The 25,076-nt window shown below is 45.9% G+C and overlaps 1 protein-coding gene across 7 annotated transcripts in view; it reads left to right on the forward strand.

Moving 5' to 3' along the window:
• Positions 1-176: 176 nt before the first annotated feature.
• The window catches only part of rtn4b (reticulon 4b), a 38,392-nt gene continuing 13,492 nt past the window's right edge, over positions 177-25,076 (forward strand). The window contains exons 1-4 of one of the 7 annotated variants that reach the window (XM_030747470.1): positions 178-917; positions 9,498-9,551; positions 11,823-11,964; positions 12,343-13,679. In XM_030747470.1, coding sequence (XP_030603330.1) covers positions 425-917; positions 9,498-9,551; positions 11,823-11,964; positions 12,343-13,679 — 2,026 coding nt within the window. In that variant the 5' untranslated portion in view covers positions 178-424. Of the gene's footprint in view, positions 918-9,497; positions 9,552-11,822; positions 13,680-18,999; positions 19,231-25,076 lie in introns of those variants that run through there. The other 6 variants (XM_030747468.1, XM_030747471.1, XM_030747469.1 and 3 more) reach the window with 6 other exon arrangements.

Here is a 25,076-nt window from a genome sequence, read left to right on the forward strand (position 1 = left end):
GGTTCGGGTTAGAAACATGTGGCAGTCTGTCGGAACAGCAGCGGGAAACTTTCCGCTCCCCTGAATATGGGGGAGGTGTCCCATTACGCCCCGCCCACCTTTGGTCCTGTCTGATTGGTCGCAGCTTGTGTCACTCCGGGATTAAGCCGCAGGTAATTGGTCAGCGGTGTTGCCCTCTTCCCCCTCTCAGCTCCTCGGAGGCCATCTGGGGACTCGGGTCCGACTCTGTGGCGACTGTACTCCGGAGAGCTGCTCCAACTTTGTTCGGAGTCAGAGGCAGATTACAGGCGGGGACTTCCCGGTGCGGTTTCCCGGCTCTTCCTGGTGGACGTGTGCAACAGGAGGTGACTGACTGAGCGGACATTTAGCGGAGCTGAAACTTTTTTCCACCTTTGGAGACAGTTTGGAGGAGAAGTACAAAAAAATGGCAGACAGCGAGCAGCACGTCTCTTCCACCACTCCTCTGTTTAATGACGAGGTGCACCATTACGAGGCCGAACCGGACCCCGAGCCCGGACAGAACCTCTACAACGTGGATGACGACATTGTGGACCTTGTTGGCGGGGCTAAGGACGCCTTGGAGCGGCACAAAGCTGAAGACAGCGCTCCTGACGACTTCACACAAACTTCCCTCTCTGATTCGGAGGAGACGGTAACGTTACCGGAGTCAGCCCCCGCACCAGCGGTCCCAGACACCACCAGCCCAACTTTTGACCCCGAAGAGCCCGAAGCGATCGCTCCCAAAGCCAAACCTGTGAGTACAAAGATCGCACCGGAGCCACAGGCTGCCCCCGAGCCAGAACCTGCCCCCGAGAGCGACGCCCTCCCAGCGGCTGAACCCCGGAAAGCAGCGCCATCCCCCGCAGAGGTAGCAGAGCGGTCTGCGCTGACGGAGGAACCAGCGGCTCCCACGTCTTGTGAGTATTACTGCTGGATAAACGGGTTAGTGGGACGGGAGGTTTATAAGAGAATTGAGAGACACCTTTAGGGCTTGTTGTTTAAAGCTTTTTCAGTAAAACCTCTGTGAAATACAGCCGAATATTTTCCATTTTTACCGGTTTTCTGTGCACCTGAACGGGATTAGCATCGCAACCGTTCACCGACCTACAGATAAAAATAAGCGGGGAAGAGGGCTCCCTTTGGCCGCATTAGTAAGTTTAAACGCTAGTCTCAGTTGTGTCGTTTTAAATTGCGCTAATTTTTCTGCGGGTTTTTGGGTTTGGTGCTCGCTTAAAGCTTAGCCTCTTAGCCGGTTAGCGATGCTACCCCTGGGGGGAGCGGGAGGTGCTTGATCGCTGAGCCCGGCTGCTGGTTGACTCTTCAGGTTTATTGTGAATAGAGGAGAAGAGACTCCTGGAGCACAGGACTGGGGTGTAAAATGAGCCGTTTTTTGTACATATTTGCGCTGATGTCCGCTCGTAGGTTAGCCCGGTTTTTTTGCTGTGTTGTGGTGCTGCGGCCCACCTGTTCGGACCGACAGGCTGCAGGAAGCAGGCTGAGAGCGGATGAGGTGGCAGGATTGCACCATTTATCCTCCATTTATCCTCTAGAGGCAGCCCGCTTCCTCAGCCTGTCAGCAGTGAAGTGTTTTTAAAAGCTTTTTTCCGGAGTGAACGCGGTTTATTCCGCCGTTACAGGCGCCGTTATTGTTGTCACACCGAGCATCTGCTCTCCGCTCGCTGCGTGTCCGCTCATGCTAACGGTAGTTGCATCCCTGGTTCCATTATCGGACACATCTTTCATCTCGTTTTTCTCAACAAATTAAAGTTAAAACGGCAAGAAATGCTGGCAGATATGTTTGTCGTAAAACTGCCTTTAGGTATGACTTCAGAATCGGGGCAGACAAATTAATTTGTGTGTTTTTTCCGTTGTGTAGTGTCAGGTTGACTTAATCGTTTTCACGTTATAACGCCACACTTTATTAACCTGTAATATCGGCATCAGCATTAAAACAAACATAAAACTCAATGATATGGGTTTTCTTTATTTGTATTTTCGCGGATTAAAGCGGTAGGAGGGCAGACATGGTCGTGTCCGATAATGGAAGTGGGCGCCGTTAGCAAGGAGATTAGTCACAACAAAGGAATCCGCTGTGCGTCCACTCCCTGTCGGCTTCCTCACCGCTACCAGAATAACCCCAATCACGCTTATATGATTTATTCTGCTGTCCCGGCTTTGATCATGCACACTCCCACCGCACCACCTCCCCCTCCCCCCACAGTCTCCACCCAAAAACCAACACCCAGATCCGACAGAACTGCAGCTCCTGAGGCCTCCGGTGCTGCTCTCAGGCTTTCTGCCTGGGCTGGGTCCTGCTCCGGTGGCGTTTTTATTTATTTATTTTTGGTCATGTTTGGACTCAGTGCACTCTCAGGAAGTGCTCCTTCAGATGCTGCTGATTTTGTTTGTCATGGTGGAGGAGATGTGGCAGTTAGCAGGTAAACAGGCCCGAGCTGGCTCCTCCAGCAGCAGCAGCGGGCAGGCAGGGTGGGGCTGCTTGGCGAGGCCACAGATGGAGGTGGATAAACCGCCTGTTAAAGCAAGCAGCCACCAGCCTGAACAAAAGAGACACAGTGAGGAAGAAATTCAGCCGCGTCCGCATCGATTCCATCACTGCCGGCTTCATCGCACACACCCTCGGCCTGCTTCACCTCCCAGAGGCCCGAGGCGAAAACATGTCACCATTAAACATGTTTCACATTTCCTCTGCGCACTCAGAAGCTGATGTGTAGACAAAAAGGTGCATCCAAATTAGGATCCAGGGGAAATGTGACAGTGTAATTAAGTTAAGCATAAATGTTATTTCTCCTGTTCTGGCCTTCCTCTTTGTTTCTGTATCAGTGCCCTCTTGCTTGATGCTTGTGTGTTTATTCCATGATTATAAAGTAATGAACAGACTGGCCTCATTTAATTACCTCGCTCAAAGGAGGCATTACATAAAGAGGTGTTATTAATTCACCCCATGAAGGTCTTTTTTTCTGCCTCCAGCAGCTGCGACTCATGTTAAAAACCAGTTTTCAGTCTAAAAAGACTAAAAAAAGCAGAATTTGTAGCGCAGCGATGAGCTGTTTCCACTTTACTCTGGCAGATGTGTTAGGGATGGAGGGACCTGTGTTGGAGTAATCCACCTCTGCCTGAGGTTTCTGTGTGTTTGTTACCACACACACACACACACACACACACGCGAACAGCTGGATAAAAATCCCCCTTTAATCTGGGGAGATCAATACTAACTGAAGTGCTTCAGTTCGTCAAAGCAGATTTTAAAAAAAAAAGAAGATTTTTAAGAACTTGAGAGGCACAATTTCCAGCAGACACGACACAGAGGAACATGTGCACGGGTGGAGCAATCGAGTCCCGCCTCGCTCCTCCTTTCTCAGTTAGGGTCGGATTATCCAGTGGGTGCTCTGTGCAAAGGCCCGGGGGTCCAAACGCAGTGGGGTCAGATGTCGATCACAATAGTCCCGCCCCTCCCTTTGGCTGCCTGTGCTAAACTATGCTCTTCCAGACTTGAGGAGAGTATTCACCCCCCCACAGGGTGGAGGGCCAGCAAATAACCAACAGTTTGTTCGCTGCTGTTGGAGCTGCTCACAGAAACGTGTTTGTTTCCCTTCAGCTGGACTCATAAATATAAATATAACCCTTCTGGATGCGACCCGGGCTCGTGAGGCCTCCTTCCTCAGCTTCTGCTCCGATTCATTTCTACACAGAGCGCCGCCTTTGTTTTTTTGATGTTTTAGTAAAAGAAGTGACCAGACTGAGCCTCAGAATAAAGCCACACAGGTCACGTGATCTCCAGTCTGCTGCTTCACTCGGCTGTGCAGCAGCCATTTGAACCGTTAATCAGATATTTTTATTGGTCAAATCAGATTTTAAATGCCGCTGACACCTTTTCAGGAGACACGATGACCAAACTGAAACGGCAGCTTTGATGATCAGCTGACGGCTGAAACATCTGGGATGTTTCATCTTGGTTTTGTACCTCAGGGCCACTGTACTTTACACACGATCGTTTATTTTCTGCGTCCGAGGATCATAAAAGCTGTTCCTGCGTTTCTAACCAAACTGCTCGAAAATCATTTAAAAACATCAGATTTGTAGTCGTGTGCAGAAATCAGCCTCCAGAGATGTACGAGCAGCAGGAGGCCTGGCTCCCCCTGACCAATATTTTGGCCTTATAGCAGACGATATTTAATGAATTATGCATTTTTAATTGATTATCTGTCTGGTTGTTTGAGCAGAAATCAGAGTCTGGAGTGGAATTTGAAGCAAAGCAGCACATATGAAATAAAAACAGAAGCAGCTGATTATCAGAAGAGGAAGAGATGAAGGTGCTCCTGCTGCCCTCCTCTTCACCCTCCCACAGTCACCTTGAAAAGTGTCTGCAGCGAGCTTTCGTCCTCGCTGTCGACCCCACCTGGCGGGGTGACTGACAGGTCGCTTAATCATCTTGGGCTCGCCGCTCGGTGCCGGCCTACATCTCATTTTTGGGTCACCTACATCCGTCAGTGTGTGTTTGTGAGGAGCTGGCCGTGTGGTCAGGTGGATTAGACAGAGAGAGGAGTGTGTGTGTGTGTGTCCCAGTGACGGTGACATAAGCGTGGCTAAGAGCTTCTCAGCAGCACCTGGTTTCTGTGTTTTTGTTTTACCTGGTCAGCAGCAGGTCTCCGTCATCAGCGCCGAGTCCTAATGTGGCGACGAGCTCGTGTTAATCTGCTTTAATCCCGCCTCTTATCGCTGTGATAAGAGATTTTCAGAGCTGGGCGGTAAAAGGTGATCCCTGCCCATGATGAGCTGATTCATCACACTGAAGCAGGTTTTAGGGCGGAGCAGGACGCCCCTTCGTCTGTTTCCTCTCAGGTTAAAGCAGGCGGGTGAAGTCTGTTCCAGAAGCACATGTTAACTGTTGGCTCTCTGATGTTATGAGGCCACGCGGCAGTGTTTAACATGATCCAGCAGACTGGGCTTAATTTGGACTGGTTTCTAACTTTCAGCCCAGTCAGATACTCTGATGGAGGATGAACTGAGTATTTGATTATTCTGAAGTGTGAAAATATGGAGCTGGAAACGAGAAGCACAGATCCACGAAGAGGCGTCCGTCTGTGGCTGAAACCTCGTCGGTTGTCCCAGCCGAGCAGACGCCGGTGACTCGGACAGACTGAGGTCAGCAGATATCACGGGCTGGGTCTGGGCTGGTTTTGCTGGAGGCCAGTTTCCCTCTCAGTCCGGGTGCGCTCTCCGGGGACGGGGTCAGATCAGATCAGTGCATTCGGCTTCTGGCTTTTGTTGGCGAGCTGTGTTGGTTCAGTGTGTGGACAGACTGCAGCAGCGTCTCAGGTGCAGATACTCAGTTTAATGTGCTGCTGTGGTTGGAAAACTGCATCAAAACAGGTTTGGGGAGATGGAGTGACTGCTGTGTTTAGCTCAGGAAGCAGCAGCTGAGTCGTTGGCCTGAAGTTATTCATCTGTGTCGGGCTGTGAGACAGACACATATAGCACATTCCTCAGTTGCAACGTATCGGGTTAAAGGTTTGATTCCTGCAGCAGGCGGAGACGTCGCTGCCGCTTTGGGGCCCTGCAGCTCCTGATTTATGTTTGTGATTCACTTAGGGCTCTGTGATTATTAATGTGCATGTATAGTAATACTTTAGGGCCCTGCTTAAAGGCTTTTAGGTGGCTGTAAAATGGCAGAAAATGTAGAATACGTTAGGATATTTATGATCTGAGCAGCAGTGGAGCGTCAGCAGGGTTAGATGTAATGAGTGGCAGCGGCGGATCCAAATGAGTCTGAGACCTGCTCAGGATGTGAAGTCTAACACACAGCCTGATTTTCTGCTTTTGTTATCGTTCCATAAAAATCCAGAGCTGAGAAAAGCTGTAGGAGCAGTGAGTTATGGAGTATCAGAGGGGGTCTGTGGGGCCAGGTGTAGACGTTGATCTCTGGTTTAAATGTGTTTGGTTCCATCGCACGTCTTCTCCATCGCTGGAAGGTGAACCTCGACAGCAGAGGTAACCTAATAAAACTGAGGTAGATAATCAGATCGGCGTCACTGAATCTGATAATCAGCTTGTGATTTTAATCAGATCATTTCCTGACCGTTGAAGCTTGATTTTCATCTGTAATAATCAGGAAACAATGAAACCTTTATTACTTGAAACCCTCGTCCTGTTTCCTGTCTGTGTTTTCTTCATGATTTCGGGGAGTCGGCCTTTCGCCCTCCGTTCAGAGGAGGTTACAAAAAGGAGACGGTTCATGAGACCTTCAATCAGGTCCTTGATCAAACTTCTCTGATTGTGGTCTGCTGATGGTGTGGCTCCTGAAGAGCCTCCAGCCTGTACATAATTCAGACTTCTGTCCTTTAATAATGTAATTTTATGAATCGAACCTTTTGGAGTTAGAGCTGAAGGACTGTGGGAGTGAGAGCTGGGTAATTAATCTGACGTGAATTTAATTATGAATGTGGCTTCCAACAGTTATGAAAGGAAGGTGATCAGGATAAAATCATAAGGACTGGGTTTTTAAAATTCAGTTTCACTGAAAAGCTGTTGGTGTTATAAATCAAGAGCGCCCCCTTTGATGCATTTTTGCTGCGTCCTGAAAGCTCACAGTTCAGTTTGAGCCAAGATGGTGGAAAGAATGAGGGGCAGTTGCAGATGCTGCATACTTACAGGGCGGCGGTCAAACGTCACGGACCTCTGTGACTCTAACGGGACTATAATTAACAGAACGAACTTCATCATTTATCAGTAAGGCTTCATCAGAAAAGTACTGAGCTCTGAGATCAGGCGAGCACAAGTTTCATTTTCTCATAGACAATGAGCCAGAGGTGCTGCCCCCTGCTGGTCATTAGGGGGCAAAACAAAGCAGTTTTAAGACACTTGAGCATTGGCTTCACTTTTCAGACATTCATCTTTTATAAAGTCTCTGGAGCCCATGAGCCATAAGCTATCATGAAGGGTTACAGGTTAATTAACAGCAGATGTTCTCCTGACTGGTCATTCAAAGGCTACGAGACATCTGCTGTCTGAGGGCTTTGTTTTTTAGCCCACTCATCTCATCTCACCAGTGCAGGTTTGTTTAAAACAAAAATGCACAGGTGATGTTTTATATTTCTGTGTGTGTGTGTGTGTGTGTGTGTGAGTCTGTGTGTGACTGTATCAGCAGTATGCTGTTCATTGGACTCATGCTTGGTAAAATTTCCACATATCTCCCAACCCAGACTCCAGGAGTGTTTGTATGATGGCTGTGCATGTCGGTGGATTATTGTGAATATTTCACTGTAAGTCGTCACCTTGTCATAATTTCTGATGTTCACTTCTATGCAGACGACATAGTTTCATACCCTCGAATTCCTGCAGTCTGCCTTTTGTGTTGTTCAGTCCCATTTAACTCTAATTTCCCATGTCTTATTGCAGGAATGTTTCTAGTTTTCCTTCACCTGTTTTACCTGTTTTTGTGAATGCAGTGACCTAACTGTGACATCCACCTAAAACTGGTCCACTGGGTGGCTTTTAAGGTTCCCTCTTACCTACATGTGCAGAAATGTTCCTGGAATAATCTGCAGTAGAGCAGATACTGTCACAGCTGGTGGTTTTTAACAGGCTGAGAAAACGTCAATACGAGCTGGATGTCATGTTCCCTCATTAATGTGACAGTTGCATTAATGTCTGCTGCCCTCTCAGACGGCTCACTGATGGAAAAAGTTTTTTCATCTCAGTGAGACTTATAAAGGATGTGAACAAATGAAACTGGTGCTTGGCTACAGTAGCAGAACAGTTCGTCTGTTCTTCTCTGCTTTTTTTTTTTTGGCTTTGTTTTGTCCCGTCACATGGAGCTAATCGTCTGTTAGCGGCAAAACAGCATTAAGCTCGTTAGGAGAAAGAAGCCGACGTTTTCAGCATGCCGTCCCTAATTTCATTCAGCTCCATTCGCCTTTATAGGCCGACTGCCGTTGGCTCGAGCTTTCTGACTTGCACAACAGTCAGGTTTCCTCTCCATGCAGGATCACTGATGTTGTGTTCTTTATGAACACAGTATGAGATGATTTTTTTGAACCTAACTATCCCAATGTATCTCTTTCTGTCTCTCTGCTAAAGGTAGTGCCGTTGAGAAACGGTTGCATGACCTCAGACATCTGTCCCCCCTGTCTGTGTTATGTTTATGCTTGTTTTGGATGGATGTTCTGTTAACTGCAATTTCCCCATTTGTGGGACTAATAAAGGCATTCTTGATTCTTGATTCTTGATTCTTGTAACTGCTCAGGCTTTGAAAGCATCTGGCATATTTTACATTCTTTAGATTCTTCCTGAATAGTTGGTTCGTATGCTGCTGAAACCTCTGCGTTGCCCTTGTGTTGCTTCTTCTATGAAAGCTGAGAGAACCTCTTCACAGTAATCATTTCCTCTCTGCCTCCCTGCAAACTGTCTGACTCTTTACTTCCTGTCACCCCTCATCTGACCTTTTCTTTTTTTTTTCTTGTCTCCTCTCAGTTAAATAAAACCTCCAGCCTTTAACACGTGTTTACGTACCTCAGAGAACAGCTGCTTCCCAAATCCAGGTCTACCTTTGGTGTTAACCATATATTACTGCAAAATGCAGCTGCACAAAAAGTAATGACCAGATGTTTCATTTATTCTAGCAGTGCTTGTTTGAGGTAAATTTTATACCCTGAAAGTGACATCCAGAAATCTTGTCAGGGGGAACCCAAGTCTGCTCAGGCAGTTGCTGCTTGGTGGGAATTATTACAGTGTGACGCATTAAAGGTTGCAATTAATGACAAATACGATGATAAAATCTGTGTAGAGCAAGCAGTCCATCTGAGTCTGAAGTCATTAACCATTTCTGAGTGCAAACACGCCTTCGCCTCGTAGCTCCTCTTCTTCATGGATGTTAAACTTTATTGTAACGCCTGAGAGAACAGCCACACGGATCATTTTACTGGAGCTGAAAGCGTTTGGACTGTTATTGACTCTTGGGATTGATTTTTGGGATCTGAAGGAGCATTTGAACCAGGAAGTGGTTAATGGTGAAAGCTGTGGCGTGGAGGCTTCTTGCGGCTTACCTGGAGACGTTGGCTACTGCTAACATGCTGCAAAGTGAGCTGAAGAAGCTCCTGGAAACTCCCGAACAAGAAGCTGCAGGTCTGTGTGTTTGAGTGTGATACGGCGATGGAGGCGAGCCATCGATGACGTGCCAGACCGCATTGAGGTTATTTATCACAGTAAACTGTGAACCTGCAGCGTGTCTTTCATGCTCCTTTTTTAAAAAAACGATATTGGGTGAAGAAGCCCCGCGGGCACCCATCTGTGTCTCTCTTTAACGCACACAGCCGTAATTAAGATTTTATCGAGTCATTCGAAGTTTAGAGACCCACTTTTGGCTTTAGAAATCTGCCGCTCCGTTTGTATTGGAGATGATGTCTATCTCTTTCCCCAGTCTTTTCCTTCTGTACTTGCATAAACTCACTTTCTGCTGCTTTCTCTCGTTTCTCCCACAGATGCACCTTCTTCTTCTAAAGCTCAGCCTCATCCTCTGATGCAATTCCCTACAGGCAAGTCCTCTCTGCTCGTCTGCTTCCCTGTCTTGGTCATTCATTTTCCTCTTCAGTTCGTTCGTTCTCCACTCTCTTGGTTTAAAATAACTCATTGCATGAAAGAAGCTGTAGGTTTCTGTCACACGGAGCATTAAACAGGATGCTTGCTGTGGATTTGTCACATTAAATCCGATGTTTGACTTTGCTTGTGTTTGTGTTGCATTGTGATTCACGTGTGATTGTTGTTGTAGAGTAGACTGATGTGAACTTGTAGTTTGTAGATGAATAATGATTCTCCTCAGGTTTGTACACTTGCTAAATGATATTTTTAAAGAGTTCATTGAGAGGAATCATTATCTGCAGGCACTCAGCACTTTGTGTTTGACACTCTGGGCATGGATTATTGGCGCCAGACCTGGGGAAACCTCTGCTGTGCCACCAAGCATCAAACCAAGGTGGTTTACAGACCACCAGATAAATGTGGGGAAACTTGACTGTGGATGGTAGTCTGCTCATTTCAGTCCAGTTCATTTCCCTACTTTAGGTGGGCTTAAATGAATATTTCCAACACTCAGTTTATTAGAGCTCAGGAACTTAATCCAAACTAAAGATAATGAAACCGTAATGCAAGTAATCTCTTTTTACTTCAAAGATAACCTTCCACTCCGTGATAATGTCAGGTTTTTCTGCAGCTATAATCCCAGGGTAATTTGTTTTTCTCATATATTTAAATGCAGTCACTAGTTTCACTTTTATAACAAGAAAACATCAGTAGGTTTTTGGGACCGAATCATTACTTTGGGCAGAGACAGGAAGAGGCCACCTGTGAAAAATACCCAAAAAAAGTCGATGCCAAACTAACAGACGACAGGACAAAGTGCCAGAAAGTTGAATGTAAACTCTGCAGCAGTTTGCATATTTCAGGTCAACTACCATGATGTTTATTATCTAAAAAGGTAAGTTGTATGTGTTAAATGTTTGACCAATTTCATGTTAAATGCTTTTAGTCTTTTAGTGTGAACTTGTTAGTAAACCATTTGGTCTAACTATAGTTTTCTAATGGAGAATTATTTCATTTTTAATTCAATTCAATTCAATTCAATTCAATTTTATATAGCGCCAAATCAAATAACTAATTAAATAACATGGTTAGTACCTGTTAGTATGCTGCAAAAACAGCTGTTTATTTTTGGTCTAGTTATGACTCATTTAGGCAAAGCATGAATATACACTGTAACTTTATTGGACCTTTACTTGCAATTGGCTCCAAACTAAAACCAAGGCTATTGGTAAAGAGTCGAAAAAAATGTAACTCCCATATCAGTTCCTGATCACCTTTCCTTAATTTTGATAGAATCCTTCATATATTCAAATATACCATTTTGGAAATCCTCATACTCAAAGTGTTTAAGACAAAAGTTGGTGGACATTCCTAACGTAGATATGTTAGCTTACACCTTGTTAGCTGCAACCTGCTGCAAAGTGTACACTTGACTTTTTGGCCATCTTTTTATGCAATATACAGGCATATCAAAGATTTCTTTAACTTGATTTCACTTAGTTTGCAGGTGACTTTGAGGAAAAGTTCAGCAAGTAAAAACATCAACCAAGCTAGCAGTCATTGTTGGGTTTGCGTGTGGTGTTTTTCATAGGTCACCTGTTCCTCTCATCAGTCATTTGAAAGGCTATGGATATCTTCTTATGAAAGTAACACTAACTGGATTAGAGTAAATCAACCAGTTGACTTTGGATCATTTGAAGAGGACACACAGTGCCAGTTGGAATGAAAAGCTCTGCTATTGTCATAGAAGTTAAAATGAAATAAAAATTAAATTAAAAGAAATCTTTTAATTTAGTTTATAGCTCCGTTTTAGTGTTTTGAAGGATTAGGTTGGATCCAAAGTTCAAACACCAAAGTTGAGACTAGAAACTCCCGTCTTCTACAAACTAAAATTAAAATTTTATTCAGTGAAGTCTGATCAAAGTTAAACACCAAAAGATAATGGCTGTCAGGCCAAAATTGTAGTTTAAAAAAATTTAAATCCGAACATTTTGTGGCCCTTTGTCCTTTCAGCTGATAGTTGTTTTGTTTTTTTTGGGGGGGGGTGCAGGACTGGTCTACCAGCCACAGCCAACCTTTCATCAGCACTTGTCTGGTATAAATCTCTGAACCTTTTTTCAAAATGTTGTTAGTAGCTGTTCTACCCAGGTGTGGTGGGCACTGTAAGGAATGGAGTATATCTTTGATATGTGCTGTATTGCATTCTCCCCCCTCCCTCTCTACTCAAGCACTTGGGCAGAAGGGTGATTCCCCTGCTCCCATCTCTCCCATCTCCCCTCTCCACTCCCCCGACTCGCTGGAAGAGCGCTCTTTGACCGAGAGTCCCAACCAGCCCCCTGCTTCAGGATATGCTGCGCCCCTGGGCTCCTTCTCCACTGAACCCCCCACTGCTCTTTCCAAGGACATGCATTGGAAGGGTGAAGAGGGTGACTCTGGACCGGGCAGTAGTAAGAATCAGGAAGACCCTCTAGGTCCATTAGCTGGTCCTTACCTGAGTTTAGGGAAAGACCCAGGGCCTCATAATCCGTGCGAAGACAGCGGCATTTCCTTTTCACCCGAGGAGAAGCTGATTAGCTCAGACAGGTCTTCCACTGGCCCCTCCCCCGTGCACCCCCAGATGATGGTCCCTGAGTCTCACGTTGCCTCCTCTAACCCAACAGAGCTCTGGGATTCACCATACCTAGCTTCTCAAGACAACACCAAGGCCTCAATGGATTCCTTCCCCAAGGACACAGCCTCCATTAGCCCCTCCAGTTATGAGCCAGACCTGCACGGCAACCAGTCTGATGAAGATGATGACTTGATGTATGAGGTGAAGAAGAATAATAACCCATTCGATGGCTTTTCCCCACTTGCGGACAGTGGCTACTCACATTTTGGAGACTCCAAGTCGGACAGCAGAGCATCTAAAATGTCCGATAGTCCCACTCCGGATCTGGTCCAGTATGGGCAGACTGGAGAATCCCAGGACAACCCATCATCTTTCTTAGATGAGGGAAAAACATTTGAGACCGGAAAGATGACCGCTGACTCACTCACGCAGTCAATTAATCAATTCTCCTCTGGTCTCAAAGATGATGATGAAGAGGAAGAGGAGGATTCTGCTCTGCCACCATCACTTCCAGACATCCTGAAATCTTCCCCACTCAACCCTGACAAACTAGACTCTGGCTCCTCTGAGGGAAGTCCGGAGGAGCAGAGCCCCATCCTCGAACGGAGGATGATGGAGTCACCCAACCCTCCGATCAACCTGTCTGCTAACAACCCCTTTGCTTTTGAGGCTAAAGTTTCCCTGCTGAAGGAGATGGCTGAGGAGATGGAGGGGAGATCTGCAGAGAAAGAAAAAGTTGAAGATGACAAAACCTTTGGCGCATTTGACCTTGTCAAAGAGGCCGAGGAAACGACCCCGACTAAAGTTAAAGAAGAGGAACCTGTCAAGATTGAGCAGAAAGACTGGTTCTCGAGCCACGATTCTCCCAAAATGATCGAAAGGTTTGAGCCACTCGACTTCCAGAACAAGAAGACCCCTGCTGAGGATTCGGATTCTGAGTCTCCAACAGCAGACTCCCTCTCTCCAGTCCTGGAAGCGATGGCAAAGAACCCCGCCAGCTTCCAGGTAGAAACTGACAAGAAGGACCTGAAGATGGAGTTGGAGGAGCCGGAGGTGGCTGAGGAGGTCTCTGAGCACGAAGTCTCCTCTGAGGAGTTTGAATTCATCGAAAGGCCACCCAGAGGTGTTATTGACGAGTTTCTCGAAGCTCTGGATACTTCCAAATTTGCTGCCTCCAAGCCCCCAGAGATCCCATTGGATGACGATCTAAGCTTTGGGCAAAAGGATCCTGCCACAGAAGTAGCCCCACCCCCAGAGGTTGAAGAAGAGCCTCCAAGTCAGAGCTCCTACCGCCTCCTCACCCAGGCGTCCCCCCAGAAGAGCAAGGCCGAGCTGGAGAAGCTCGACATTCAGCAGCCCCCATCCCAAGCTCCCATCACTCATTCCCCCGTTCACAAACCAGAGGAGCTGGCCGCTAAGAAGAGCGCCGAGGGGGGCAAACGGTTTAAGATGCCAAACCTGAACATAAGAGCAGGTAAAATAACCCGTTCCGGCATGGAAACCATCCCCCCCCCCACACACATACTCCTCACTTTTCAGTGGCACTTCCATGTCCATCTATGTACCTTCCATCTCCATTCTTACTTCCCCTGTATTATTTTCTTCCATCCATCCAACCAACCAATCAACAGCCAGTGTTAACTGTAGATCCTGTCACCTTTCCTTTTGTTGCATCGTCTTTTTGCATTTCTTTGAATATTAACATTTGCATTTTGTGGTTGTGTTCCCTCATCATTTGGCCTTTTGTTGCATTTTGTGCATTTGTCTCATTTGAGTACCATCATTTCTTTGCATTTGATCACTTTATTTTAATGTTTTTTGTTTAAAAACACGGTAAGTAGAGCGATTTTTATTTTATTTTCAGTTTAGTGTCCTTTTTATCCCACTGAAACGGCCGATAGAGCAGAAGAAAGTCATCAGTATCACCTGCAAACACTAGTACACCGAGCATACCTGCCTGCTGAGCATTTTTCCTGTTGAGCTGGATCACCTTACTTTCTGATTTTTGGCTTTTTCCTCTCTGGAAATAACTGCAGATGTTGGTCTGAAACCCACACTGTTCACACACATACAGGAGAACAGACCACACCCTGATAATGAGTTTTACTACGTGCTTTACTCTCACCCACACATCATACAACATTGTGTGAGATTTAATGCACCTGAGGCTGAATGCTTCAGTGTCATTTACTGATAACCTGAGCTGGAATGACTAAAGAGGGCGTTGCACTCTGTACCTGTAAACTGCTCTAAATAGTTCTCTGGGTTCTGCAGGAAATAAGTGGTGGATGTTCATATTAAACATGACCAGACTTTCTAATAATGATCTCAGTGAATGTGAAGCTGCTCCAGGAGAGTGCACAGGTATGGAGCTGGAAATGGGCAGAATAGGTCACCTTTAGGATTTTCATGGTTTCGGGCTGATTCATCTGCTGCTTTATTTACTTTATTAATGTTTTTATTTGTTCAGCGTGGATAAAGGCTTCAGTGGGCAGTGTGATGACTCTGCTGGGGTATTACGGTATTCCAGCTTAGTCATGTTGTTCCTGCTGCTGTGTGAAACTTTCGTCTCTTTAGCACCCAGCGTGGCCTTAGAGAGGCTTCCAGCACCTCCTCCAATATGCAGCGCAGATTTCTGCACAGATGCACTTACAGTTACTCAGCATCTCCTCTTTAGACTGTTTGTGGTGCCCTGAGGTAATGATCGGAGGATAGCACCGCAGTGTGACGAAGTTTCTGTGCGCCGAGCGGCCGGTTGGTCAGAGTTTATCAGACAGACGCAGAGCTGTGTCCTTCGGGGCTTTTAGGAGGCGTCTCTCCGAACACGACGCAGCCTCGAATTCGTTTAAATGGCGACTGATATCGATCAGTTCACAGCAGACTGCAAGTGGAGCAGAAGGACTTTGGTCTTTGGATGAGCTGCTGAGGCTTTGTGTTTGTGTGTGTGTGCGCGTGTGTGTGTGTGTGTGTGTGTGTGTGTTGGAGGGATCTCCTGTTAATTAAAGCCTCCTCCTTCTCCTCCTCCTCCCTGCATTGCGACACTGGCAGCCCCACAAAGGGTTCTCCGACCCAGAAAACTCAGCAAATGTTTCTCATTATGCAACCTGAGGTGCAGCGCTGCCGTCTGATGAAAACATCAGCTGACTGATTTGTACTCACAACCACTGATCACACTGATTACATCAAACACTTTCAGGTGTCTCATTTTGTCTGGGATTCAACTTTAAGATCTTCTTTTGTGTCACACACGAGGAAATCAGCAAACCTTTGAACTTATTTTAATACCTGTAAAACCTGCAGACGTGCTTCCTTCTGTCTGCGCTCACATTTAAACATTGCAGCATCAGGATGGACTTGAGCATTAACCTTTTAAGATGAAAAATAATGAAGTCGGTGCTGAAAAGTGCTGCAGTTCATCTGCGGTCCAGCAGGGGCGCCACAGTCAGTCCCCATAGACTCCCATGTTAAGATGTTCCAGCAGAAATAAACATGTTTACAGCTGTTACAGAAACTGCTTTGGTCTCTGGATAATTTCCTCCTTCATAACAGCTGTATGGGGGGAGGATGTTTCTATAAGTCACCTGATTACATTATTAGGGGCGTGGCCTCTCTGACTGACAGGTGGATGTTGACACAGGTGGCTGTAGCTGCTAGCTGTCTGCTAGGCTTCACCTCAGCTAACTGGCCCTCTGGACCATGTTTGTGCTCTTGGAGCATTTTGGAGCATTTTGAATGCAATTATCTGACCAATCATACGGCTGCTATGGCTTCATTGGACTAACAGATCGTCCAAGAAGGCGGAGCTCCAGTTTGAAATTCAAGGATTTTAATTGGATGTGACTGAGCACTGCTCTGCAGGTATCTGAGTGTGTGTGATACACCTGTACAGTCTGTGGATGCAGGCTGATAACCTAGCTGGTTAGCATTAGCCTCCAAATATGGCCACTTGTGGAAACAAAAACCCAAGATGGTGGCAGCCAAAATGTAACACTGAGGTTTCAAACTGTGGAGTGTGACCAGCCTGCGTAGGGGTGGACGCTGAGGGTGTGTGACTGTATTCATGATGATGAATTTAATGATTTATAGTTATTTGTAGAGCAGTTTTAACGATGAGGGAAAGGAACGCTGAGCAGGTATAAATCTACCTGCTGCGGTCTTGAGGACCTTCAGTCGTCGGTTCGATGTGTTTTTCTGTTTTTATAAATAAGTGTTTGGCCTTTAATGTCACTGCTGAGCTAATCCAGGACTGTCTGCTGATCAGACCTGATGACATGCTAGATAAGAGTGTCACTGTGTCCTCATTTTAAAGCCAAAGCTGCTCACTGTTTGTTGTCCAAGTGCTTTTATTTTGGAAATGAGAGGAAAAAAGCTGGAAGGCCTCCAGCACACTGCTGAGGGAGTGTTTCTGACTCTGGGAACGTGTCACCTCCCTGCTGGATTACAACAGCACAGAGCAAAGTCGTTCAGAGGCAGATCAAGGTGAAGGGTCACTGTGTGCAAACGTGCGCTTCTTTTTATGCAATCTGCTGTTTGCACAGTGAAATCACTGCAGCTCAAACTGTGGGCCTCCAGCTGGAGACTCATTTAATCTTCAGCCACTCCCGGAGAGCAAATTCTTACCTGCAGAGATTTCTTTAACAGTTAGACGACTTTTTATGGATATTTAGTTCAATACTTGTAGCTTTTGATACTCTTCGAGTAGAATATCTTAATAAGTTTGTCCCAAAAAGGAGAGAGGCCCGTCTGCCTGCTATCAGATGATCTCATGCACTTTGTCACATAGAGCAGAGAAATGGAGACACAGAAAACAGAGGCCTCAGAGTCAGAAACTGCTCTAAATGAAACCCAAACCAGCAGGTCAGGTGCACCCCCACCCAGTGGTGGGAGGCTGCAGAGCGCCTTAAAGCCAACAGTTAACTGATGTTAGACATGAATAAAATGCACATTTAGTTAAAGCAGCTGGTGCTTCTGCTCTGATTCGAGCACGCATACATGCATTTAAAAAATGCAAACGTTAAAGTGAAGCAGCTGAGGAAGTTTGTGATTTCTCATATTTGTCTGCAGAGAGCTGGACACTGTGCTTCACGTGATCTACAGGAACTAATCCTAAATTTCACACAAACTGAATCATTTAACACAAAGCTTGATCGATCATGTTACTGCACTCCCTGCTTCAGGATGTTTATGAGGGTAAAAAAAAGGAAAAGGATGCACTGACAGAAGAGAAAGTATTTCCTGTTTTTAATGATCACTGGAGCCAAAATTAAAACTGAAATTAAAATCTGTTTCACAGTCCTGTATTTGGTTGTTGCATTCAGGGCTGTGAAAGCCTGGTGAGGCCTTTGTGAGGCTTTATGTTGAGGTTATGCGAGACATGCAGTGATAATGATGAGGTGATTTTTGGGCCTGGTTAAAACTGAGTTCGACACCCCTGAACGGCTGAGAGGATGAAGAGGAAGGAAGCAGGAGGGTTTATGGAAGCAGGTGGGCGCCCTCTAGTGGGTGATGATACCAGTGCAGCTCAAAGCTGCAGAGCCTCATGCTGCTACTCGGTGCTTCGCTCTGGCTGTTGCATTAAAGCATTTCTGCTCAGAAATCCTGCTGCAGCTGGAAACTGGTATAAAAATCAGGCTGTGGTTCGTTTTCTCAGCCATGAGCTCCTTGTTGGTGACAGTGACGGTGATTTGAAGGCATTTCATTTTAACTTTAATTTTAGATTTTAAGTTCTAAATGATCATTTTCATGTTGTGTAACTCTAAGAAATGCAAACACATACCTGCAAAAATGTTAATTTAAAAAAGTGGGAGGAGTTTCAGGTTTTTAGTGGATTTAAATCAGAAATCCTGGATGTGATACTCAGTCCAACAAAAGCAGTGATTAAACAATCAGTAAAAAAGATAATCCTGATTTTTAATCTCATGGTAAACTCATTATCTTTGGACATGGGAGTGTTGGTCAGACAAAAACAACATTTAAAGCCTTTTTTTGTGATATTTTATCCATTATTTTAAAAGTGGTCCTGCTTATAAAAGATGGAGATGAAGTCCTGCTTTTGAAGACTCATGCTGAGCAGTTTTGTTGTCTAAGCTCTTTGACTCATTATCTCAGACATAAGGAGTCGCCCCCTGCTGGGCATTAGAAAAAATGCAGGTTTGAGACACTTCTATCTTTTATATACAGTTGGTGATTGCACCAAAACTTCCTCTAATGTCTGCTTGATGCGGTTATCTGCCACATAATAAGGTTTGCTGTGCAGTTAATTACAGCCCATCCAAGAAGGATTTTATGACTTTATTTGGATATTACGGAGTGCTGTTAGCAGTGCTGTCCTTGTGGTGTACTCATGCAGTACATAAATACATAAGTTGGCACTCCTTTCTGGCTCCATAAACCAAACATGGCTGCATTGTTTCAGAGAGAAAGCGGTGGGTGGCGTGCCTGCGTCTGTCTTTTAGGTACAGTCTGTTTCGTTATGAGTGGAGCAGCTGCTGAAAATTAAAAATCTTAAAAATGCTCCGTCTTCCGAGCTGTTGTGTTGTGTTGTGTCATTCGCCTGCTTCGTCAGCAGATTTGGGCGGGACGGGATGACAGAGGAAAACTGGGGGAGTGATAAAGCACCCAAAAAAAAAAAGATCACTTTGGTTGGGGGTGAGGAGGAGGAGGAGGAGGGGGAGGAAGCCAGAGCAGGCAGGGAGGGGAGGGAGGGGTGAGGCTGAGCCTGTTATAGTTGCTGCGTCAGAGCGCTGGCAGCAGACAGTCAGCTGACGGGTGGCGGGAGGGACTTCATTCGCTCGCTGCAGTCGTCTCCCACAGAGGAAGCCTTGCTCAGGTTCTCCCCTCCCTCCTCCTCTTCCTCCGCCTCGTCCTGCAGCCTGACACGCGCACACACACCTTTCCTCACACACTCTCTCAGTGCCTGCCTGCCTCTCCGAGTGGAATGAGTGTTTGCTGATCGGACGGCATGGATAACAACTCTGTGGACAAAAAGGAGAGCAAGGCTGCTGCAAAGCACTGGAAGGAGCAGGGTAAACCTCCACCTTTCTGCTCTCACAGACCTGCTCATTTTACCGCTCTGACTTTCCTTCGCTTTCATTAGAAGCTTATATTGTAATAAATTAAGCTGAAACTCAGTCAGATCTGTGCAGCTTTGGAGACTCTTACTCACTTTAAGCCTCATTTAGCGTCTCAGGAGGTTAACGGTTTGATCTCTGAGCAGGTTTGTGAGGTTCTTTCTCATCTGGAAACTGCAGATTTTTCTGGCCTGTCTCGGGGTGTCGTTCCTGCAGCTCCGGGACCTTTGGACAGTCAGCCAATCAGCCACTGTGACCAAAGGTGGACAGCAGGGAGGAGGAGGAGGGATTTGAGAGCAGGGTGACGTTAGCTGGCAGGTTAATGATTGGCTAATATACCAGGAATATGCTGATGAGCTGGAGGAGAGTCGGGCCAGAGCTCTGAGGAGAAGCAGCAACATGTTCAGTGTTACATCAGGTTCATGTTGGAGCTGCAGAGGCTGATGGGCCGTCGATCAGCAGCTGCTGGTTTTAGTCACGTTCTCTGCACATTTATGGCCTCCTCAGATCTGATGCTTTTCTCTGTCGTATGAGACAATAAACCAAACAGTTTTCAGTTGTAACAAACAAAATTAGACATTTTATTTTGTATCTTGGATATATTTTGTATTTTATAGCCTGTGCAGTGCTGTGTGTGTCTGCCTCTGCAGCGCGTATCAGTGTTTTTGTGCACCGGTCTGCAGACATCACCTGCTGTTTCTCACCTTTACACACAACAAACAGATAAACTATTATTATTATTATTATTATTATTATTATTATTATTATTGTTGCTGTTGGTTTTACTGTCGCGGCTGTTTGACCTTTGCATGACTGCTAAGCTCTCGGCTCACCTGAGATCTTTTGTTTGCAGCTTTTCTGGTTACTGATTGAACTGACATTTAAATGAGCTTATATATCACCAGTTATCTGATATCAACCTCACGCAGCCACTGATGGGGCTGGAGCGCAGACTCACACTGAGATTTCTGATCGTAATGGTCGACTGAGACTGAGACGCTCCCGGGGCGACCCTCGGGCCACCCCCCCACCCCCGTGTGGATTAAGCATTAAAAAAATAATCTGAGGATTTGCTGCTTTTCAGCTTTTTCCCATAAACAGTAACTGCCCGTTCAGTGGTTTGGATTTCATTGGCAGTCTGAAGCTTTGTGCTCTGGCACGCTGTGAAGGTCGTTCTCATTTTTCAACAGTTCATTTGAACCTGACCCAAGAAAGGGTGACCAGTCCTCTGAAAGTACAAGTTGTTCTCTAACTGCTCCCTATTTTCAGATATTTTATAGAACAAATACTTTAGAAAATGCTTCATTGCTCCATTTTTTAGAGAAACTTTTCTTCCCATCATCGGCCTGAGAAACCAAAGCTCCATTTTTCTGCTTCTGGATGCTTTAACAGCCGAAAACTGGAGTTTTGAAAGCGAGTCTCGTCGAGTAGTTCCTCGCACTTCCTTTTCAGGCAGATTGGTCCAGAAACTTTAGAAAGATGCTGCTCACAAACTGAACCAATCACGCGGCGGCCTGATGGAGTTCAGGTCAGTCCAGTCATCGATCATCAGCCGCGTCCTGTGTTGGCCTGATTTCATCAGCAGGGGTTTGATTAAAGCTTTTCTGCAGTGTGATCGGTCACAGGAGCCGCTGACTGCAGAGTTACTGTGAGAAAATCAGCTGCAGTCAGTAGTGTTGATTAACTGATCAGTGGATAGACTGATAAAGATTTGAGCTTCAGTTTCAATGCCTTTGTGTTCATCAGATAGAAAAACCTCTTCATGTTCACGGCTTTAAAAGTGTTTCAGCACAGACTCAAAGTGGGCTTCGTTAGTGTTACTCTGGAGGAGATTTTCCTCTAATTAATTCAAGTTTGGTTTTGACCCACACATGAAACTTCCAGAGTCGTGAGTACAAACTAAAGATTTAGCCGGCATGTTTGAATGTTTTCCTTCCTGCATGTTTCAGTGGAGGATTTCCATATCAAATATGACCAGTTTCTAATAACGAGCTCAGCGTACGTGCAGAAATCCCTGTGAGCCAAAAGCTTAGGCTGCTCTCAACACTCAGGTTACCTTTTGTTTTTTACACTGTTGGATCTGCATGATGTCACAGAGAGGGGATACCCCTAATATGGTCATCTCATACACAGAAACCCCACCCACCTGCTCTTTGTGGTGGCAGCCAATCAGAATAATATTGACTTGAGGGGGTGGAGCTAAAGTCATGACTGCCCAGAATAAGACAAAGGTTTATTGTTGTGAACTGTGAATCATGCAAAGCAGCTCTACGAGAGTCCAGGAATAAAAACAGGAGCAGAGTAGGTCCACTTCAATATCACAACAAAGAGCACAGGTCTCTGAGTGCTCTTCTACTTTTTAAATGATGCAGTGTGCATGAGATGTTCTTTCAGGAAGTTCTTGCAGTCCTTTCAAAGTAAATGTTCTAGTAATGAAGATTTTACTACAAATCTTATTTGCTTTGCTGAATCTTTTGAAAAAGGTTCTCTCACACTTCTCTCTGCTGACCATCACGTGTCCGTCAGAGGTCACAGCGCTGCTTTCATTTCCTGTGTGTGTGTGTGTGTGTGTGTGTGTGTGTGTGAGATTAATGACCGATGGTCATGAAGTGATAGAACATGCTCGCTGCACAACTGAAAGAAGAAGCTGCCCTGAGGCTGTCGCACTGTGACTAAGCACTATTTGGTGTGTGTGTGTGTGTGTGTGTGTGTGTGTGTGCGTGCACAGTTGTAATGAAATAACTGAGCTTTATGTTGCAAGCCAGCCTGAGGAGCATCATCATCTTCATCACAGCTCAGTGACTCACCTTCATCCTCAGACTAAAGACCTCTGTGAGCTGCAGCTGTGCTGACCTCTGCTGACCTCTGCTGACCTCTGCTGCCTTCAGTCCTGCACGGCGACTAAAATCTGGAGAGCAGTTCCTCCGAGTCTGACCGAAGTTTATATAAATCAAACCGAGCTACACCCGAGGACAGCTGAGCTGTAACGTTAGTAAGCGTCGTGCATTTTTTAGCAGGCGTGTGCTGATTAGAGGGAAAAAATGGCGTTTGAGTTATTTGGTCTTTTTTCCTGCAAAGAGATTTCTAAGTGTTTCAGATCCTCTTTTTCTTGGACCGCTGTCTTTTCATGACGCTGAGGGGAAGGCAGATATCTCCAACTACAACAGATGTTTAAACCGCTGCAGGCCAGAGGATTCCTTTTCCTGGCTGCTCTCCCACTGACGGCTCGCTGCTGTCATGTACGATGTCGCATTATGCATGTTTTTATTTTAATACGCACGCTGACATTTAGTCAGTTTACATCTGAAGATCAGAGGAAATTTTTTCCCAGAGTAAAACAGGGAGTGACATGTTTTCAGACTCAGAACTGTGTTCAGCATTTATCCCCCACCCGGCCAGTTTAATTACTTTATATACTGCCAGCTGAATCCATAAAAATATAGCAGAATATCATAGTAGGTTATAAATCTGTATGAGAAGGGAAAAAATGAGCGTCTACATAATAAATGTATAACAAATGCTGAGCCTTTCTTTAGCCCCGCCTGCAGGCTGCAGGTTCCTCTGCTATAAAAACACAGAGGACTGCTGCTGTCAGCCATAAGATCCAACAGTTCATCTGCATGGACTCAGACTCAGGCCATGGTCCTCAACCGGAAAAGGGTGGCGTGCCCTCTCCGGCTCAGGGATGAGTTCCTGCCCCAGGTGGAGGAGTTCAAGTATCTCGGGGTCTTGTTCACGAGAGAAGGGAGCGGGAGATCGACAGACGGATCGGGGCTGCGTCTGCAGGGATGCGGACACTGCACCGGTCTGTCGTGGTGAAGAGGAAGCTGAGCGTGAAAGCGAAGCTCTTGATTTACCAGTCAATCTACGTCCCAATCCTCCCCTATGGTCACGAGCTTTGGGTAGTGACCCAAAGAATAAGATCATGAATACAAGCGGCAGAAATGAGCTTCCTCCAAAGGGTGGCTGGCCTCTCAGAGATAAGGTGAGGAGTGCAGCCATTCAGGAGGGGCTCAGAGTAGAGTCGCTGCTCCTCCACATCGAAAGGAGCCAGTTGAGGTGGCTCGGGCATCTGATTAGGATGCCTCCTGGGCGCCTCTTGGGTGAGGTGTTCTGGGCATGTCCTACCAGGAGGAGGCCCTGGGGCAGACCCAGGACACGCTGGAGAGATTATATCTCTCGGCTGGCCTGGGAATACCTTGGGGTCCCTCTGGATGAGCTGGAGGAGGTGGCTGGGGAGAGGGAGGTCTGGCTGCTGCCCCGTGACCCAGCCCAGGATAAGAGGACGGATGGACGGATGGTTAATCTGCATAGAAACAGTTTTTATTCTGCTGCTGTGCTGAAGTCGCTTTCCTTCATATTTACCCCCCTTGCAGGTGCTGTGCTGTGGAGCTTTTATTGGTATCTTAATGTGAAACTACAGACTGCATGAAAGAAACCATAGTGGCATCAGTGAGTGTTTCCACCAGTTTGCTTTACAGGTGAACGAATCAGTGGAAACAAACCAGGTCTGGTCGTCGTATGATGATAAAACCTGATGATGATGGCCCTCTCTCACAAAGTGAGGAGCATCGATCAGATTATTGCAGTGAAGAAAATAAATTTCAATTCAATTCAATTCAATTTTATTCAATTTTATTTATATAGCGCCAAATCACAACAAACTGTCGCCTCAAGGCGCTTTGTATTGTGGGTAAAGACCCTACAATAATACAGAGAAAACCCAACAGTCCAAACGACCCCTATGAGCAGCACTTGGTGACAGTGGGAAGGAAAAACTCCCTTTTAACAGGAAGAAACCTGCATCAGAACCAGGCTCAGGGAGGGGGGGTCATCTGCTGAGGGGGGAGAGAGAGGACAAAAGACATGCTGTGAAAAAGAGCCAGAGATTAATAATTAATGATTAAATACAGAGTGGAGTATAAACAAAGTAAATAAGGGGAATGAAAAGAAACAGTGCATTATGTGAACCCCCCAGCAGCCTAGGCCTATAGCAGCATAACTAAGGGAGGGTTCAGGGTCACCTGATCCAGCCCTAACTATAAGCTTGATCATAAAGGAAAGTTTTAAGCCTAATCTTAAAAATAGAGAGGGTGTCTGTCTCCAAGCTGGGAGCTGGTTCCACAGAAGAGGGGCCTGAAAGCTGAAGGCTCTGCCTCCCATTCTACTCTTAAGTATCCTAGGAACCACAAGTAAGCCAGCAGTCTGAGAGCGAAGTGCTCTGTTGGGGTGATATGGGACTATGAGGTCTTTGAGATAAGATGGTGCCTGATTATTCAAGACCTTGTAGGTGAGGAGAAGGATTTTAAATTCTATTCTAGATTTAACAGGGAGCCAATGAAGAGAAGCCAATATGGGAGAAATCTGCTCTCTCTTTCTAGTCAGCTCTAAATACGTCTAACTCTGTCTAATCACAACATGGTGAACTGGATCCTGCAGTGCTGTCTGATCGTGGTCACGGTCAGTGCAGCCTGCGGCTAGTTTTTCTAGTTTCTCGGATTTTTGAGCGTCTGCAGACGAAGCAGCGAAGTCGCTGTCCCTGCAGTGACCTGCAGCACAACCGTCGATTCTGATTAGTCATGAAAAATGCAACAAAGAACAAGATTAACACGTTTCAGATGCTGAACATTAATAAAACAGTAGTGAATCAGTTTCTGAGCTTTAAATCTGGAGGATGTTTGATTTTCCGACTCTGGAGCCTTCAGTCCATCGGTTAAAGCAGCTGCTCTCCTTCAGCACATTCGCACCACGTTTTGTAACCTATGAAAAGGCGTTTCATGGTTAAACCTTTGTAGGTCTGT

Source organism: Archocentrus centrarchus, chromosome 15, assembly GCF_007364275.1.
Source record: "Archocentrus centrarchus isolate MPI-CPG fArcCen1 chromosome 15, fArcCen1, whole genome shotgun sequence".
NCBI classification, from domain to species: domain Eukaryota; kingdom Metazoa; phylum Chordata; class Actinopteri; order Cichliformes; family Cichlidae; genus Archocentrus; species Archocentrus centrarchus.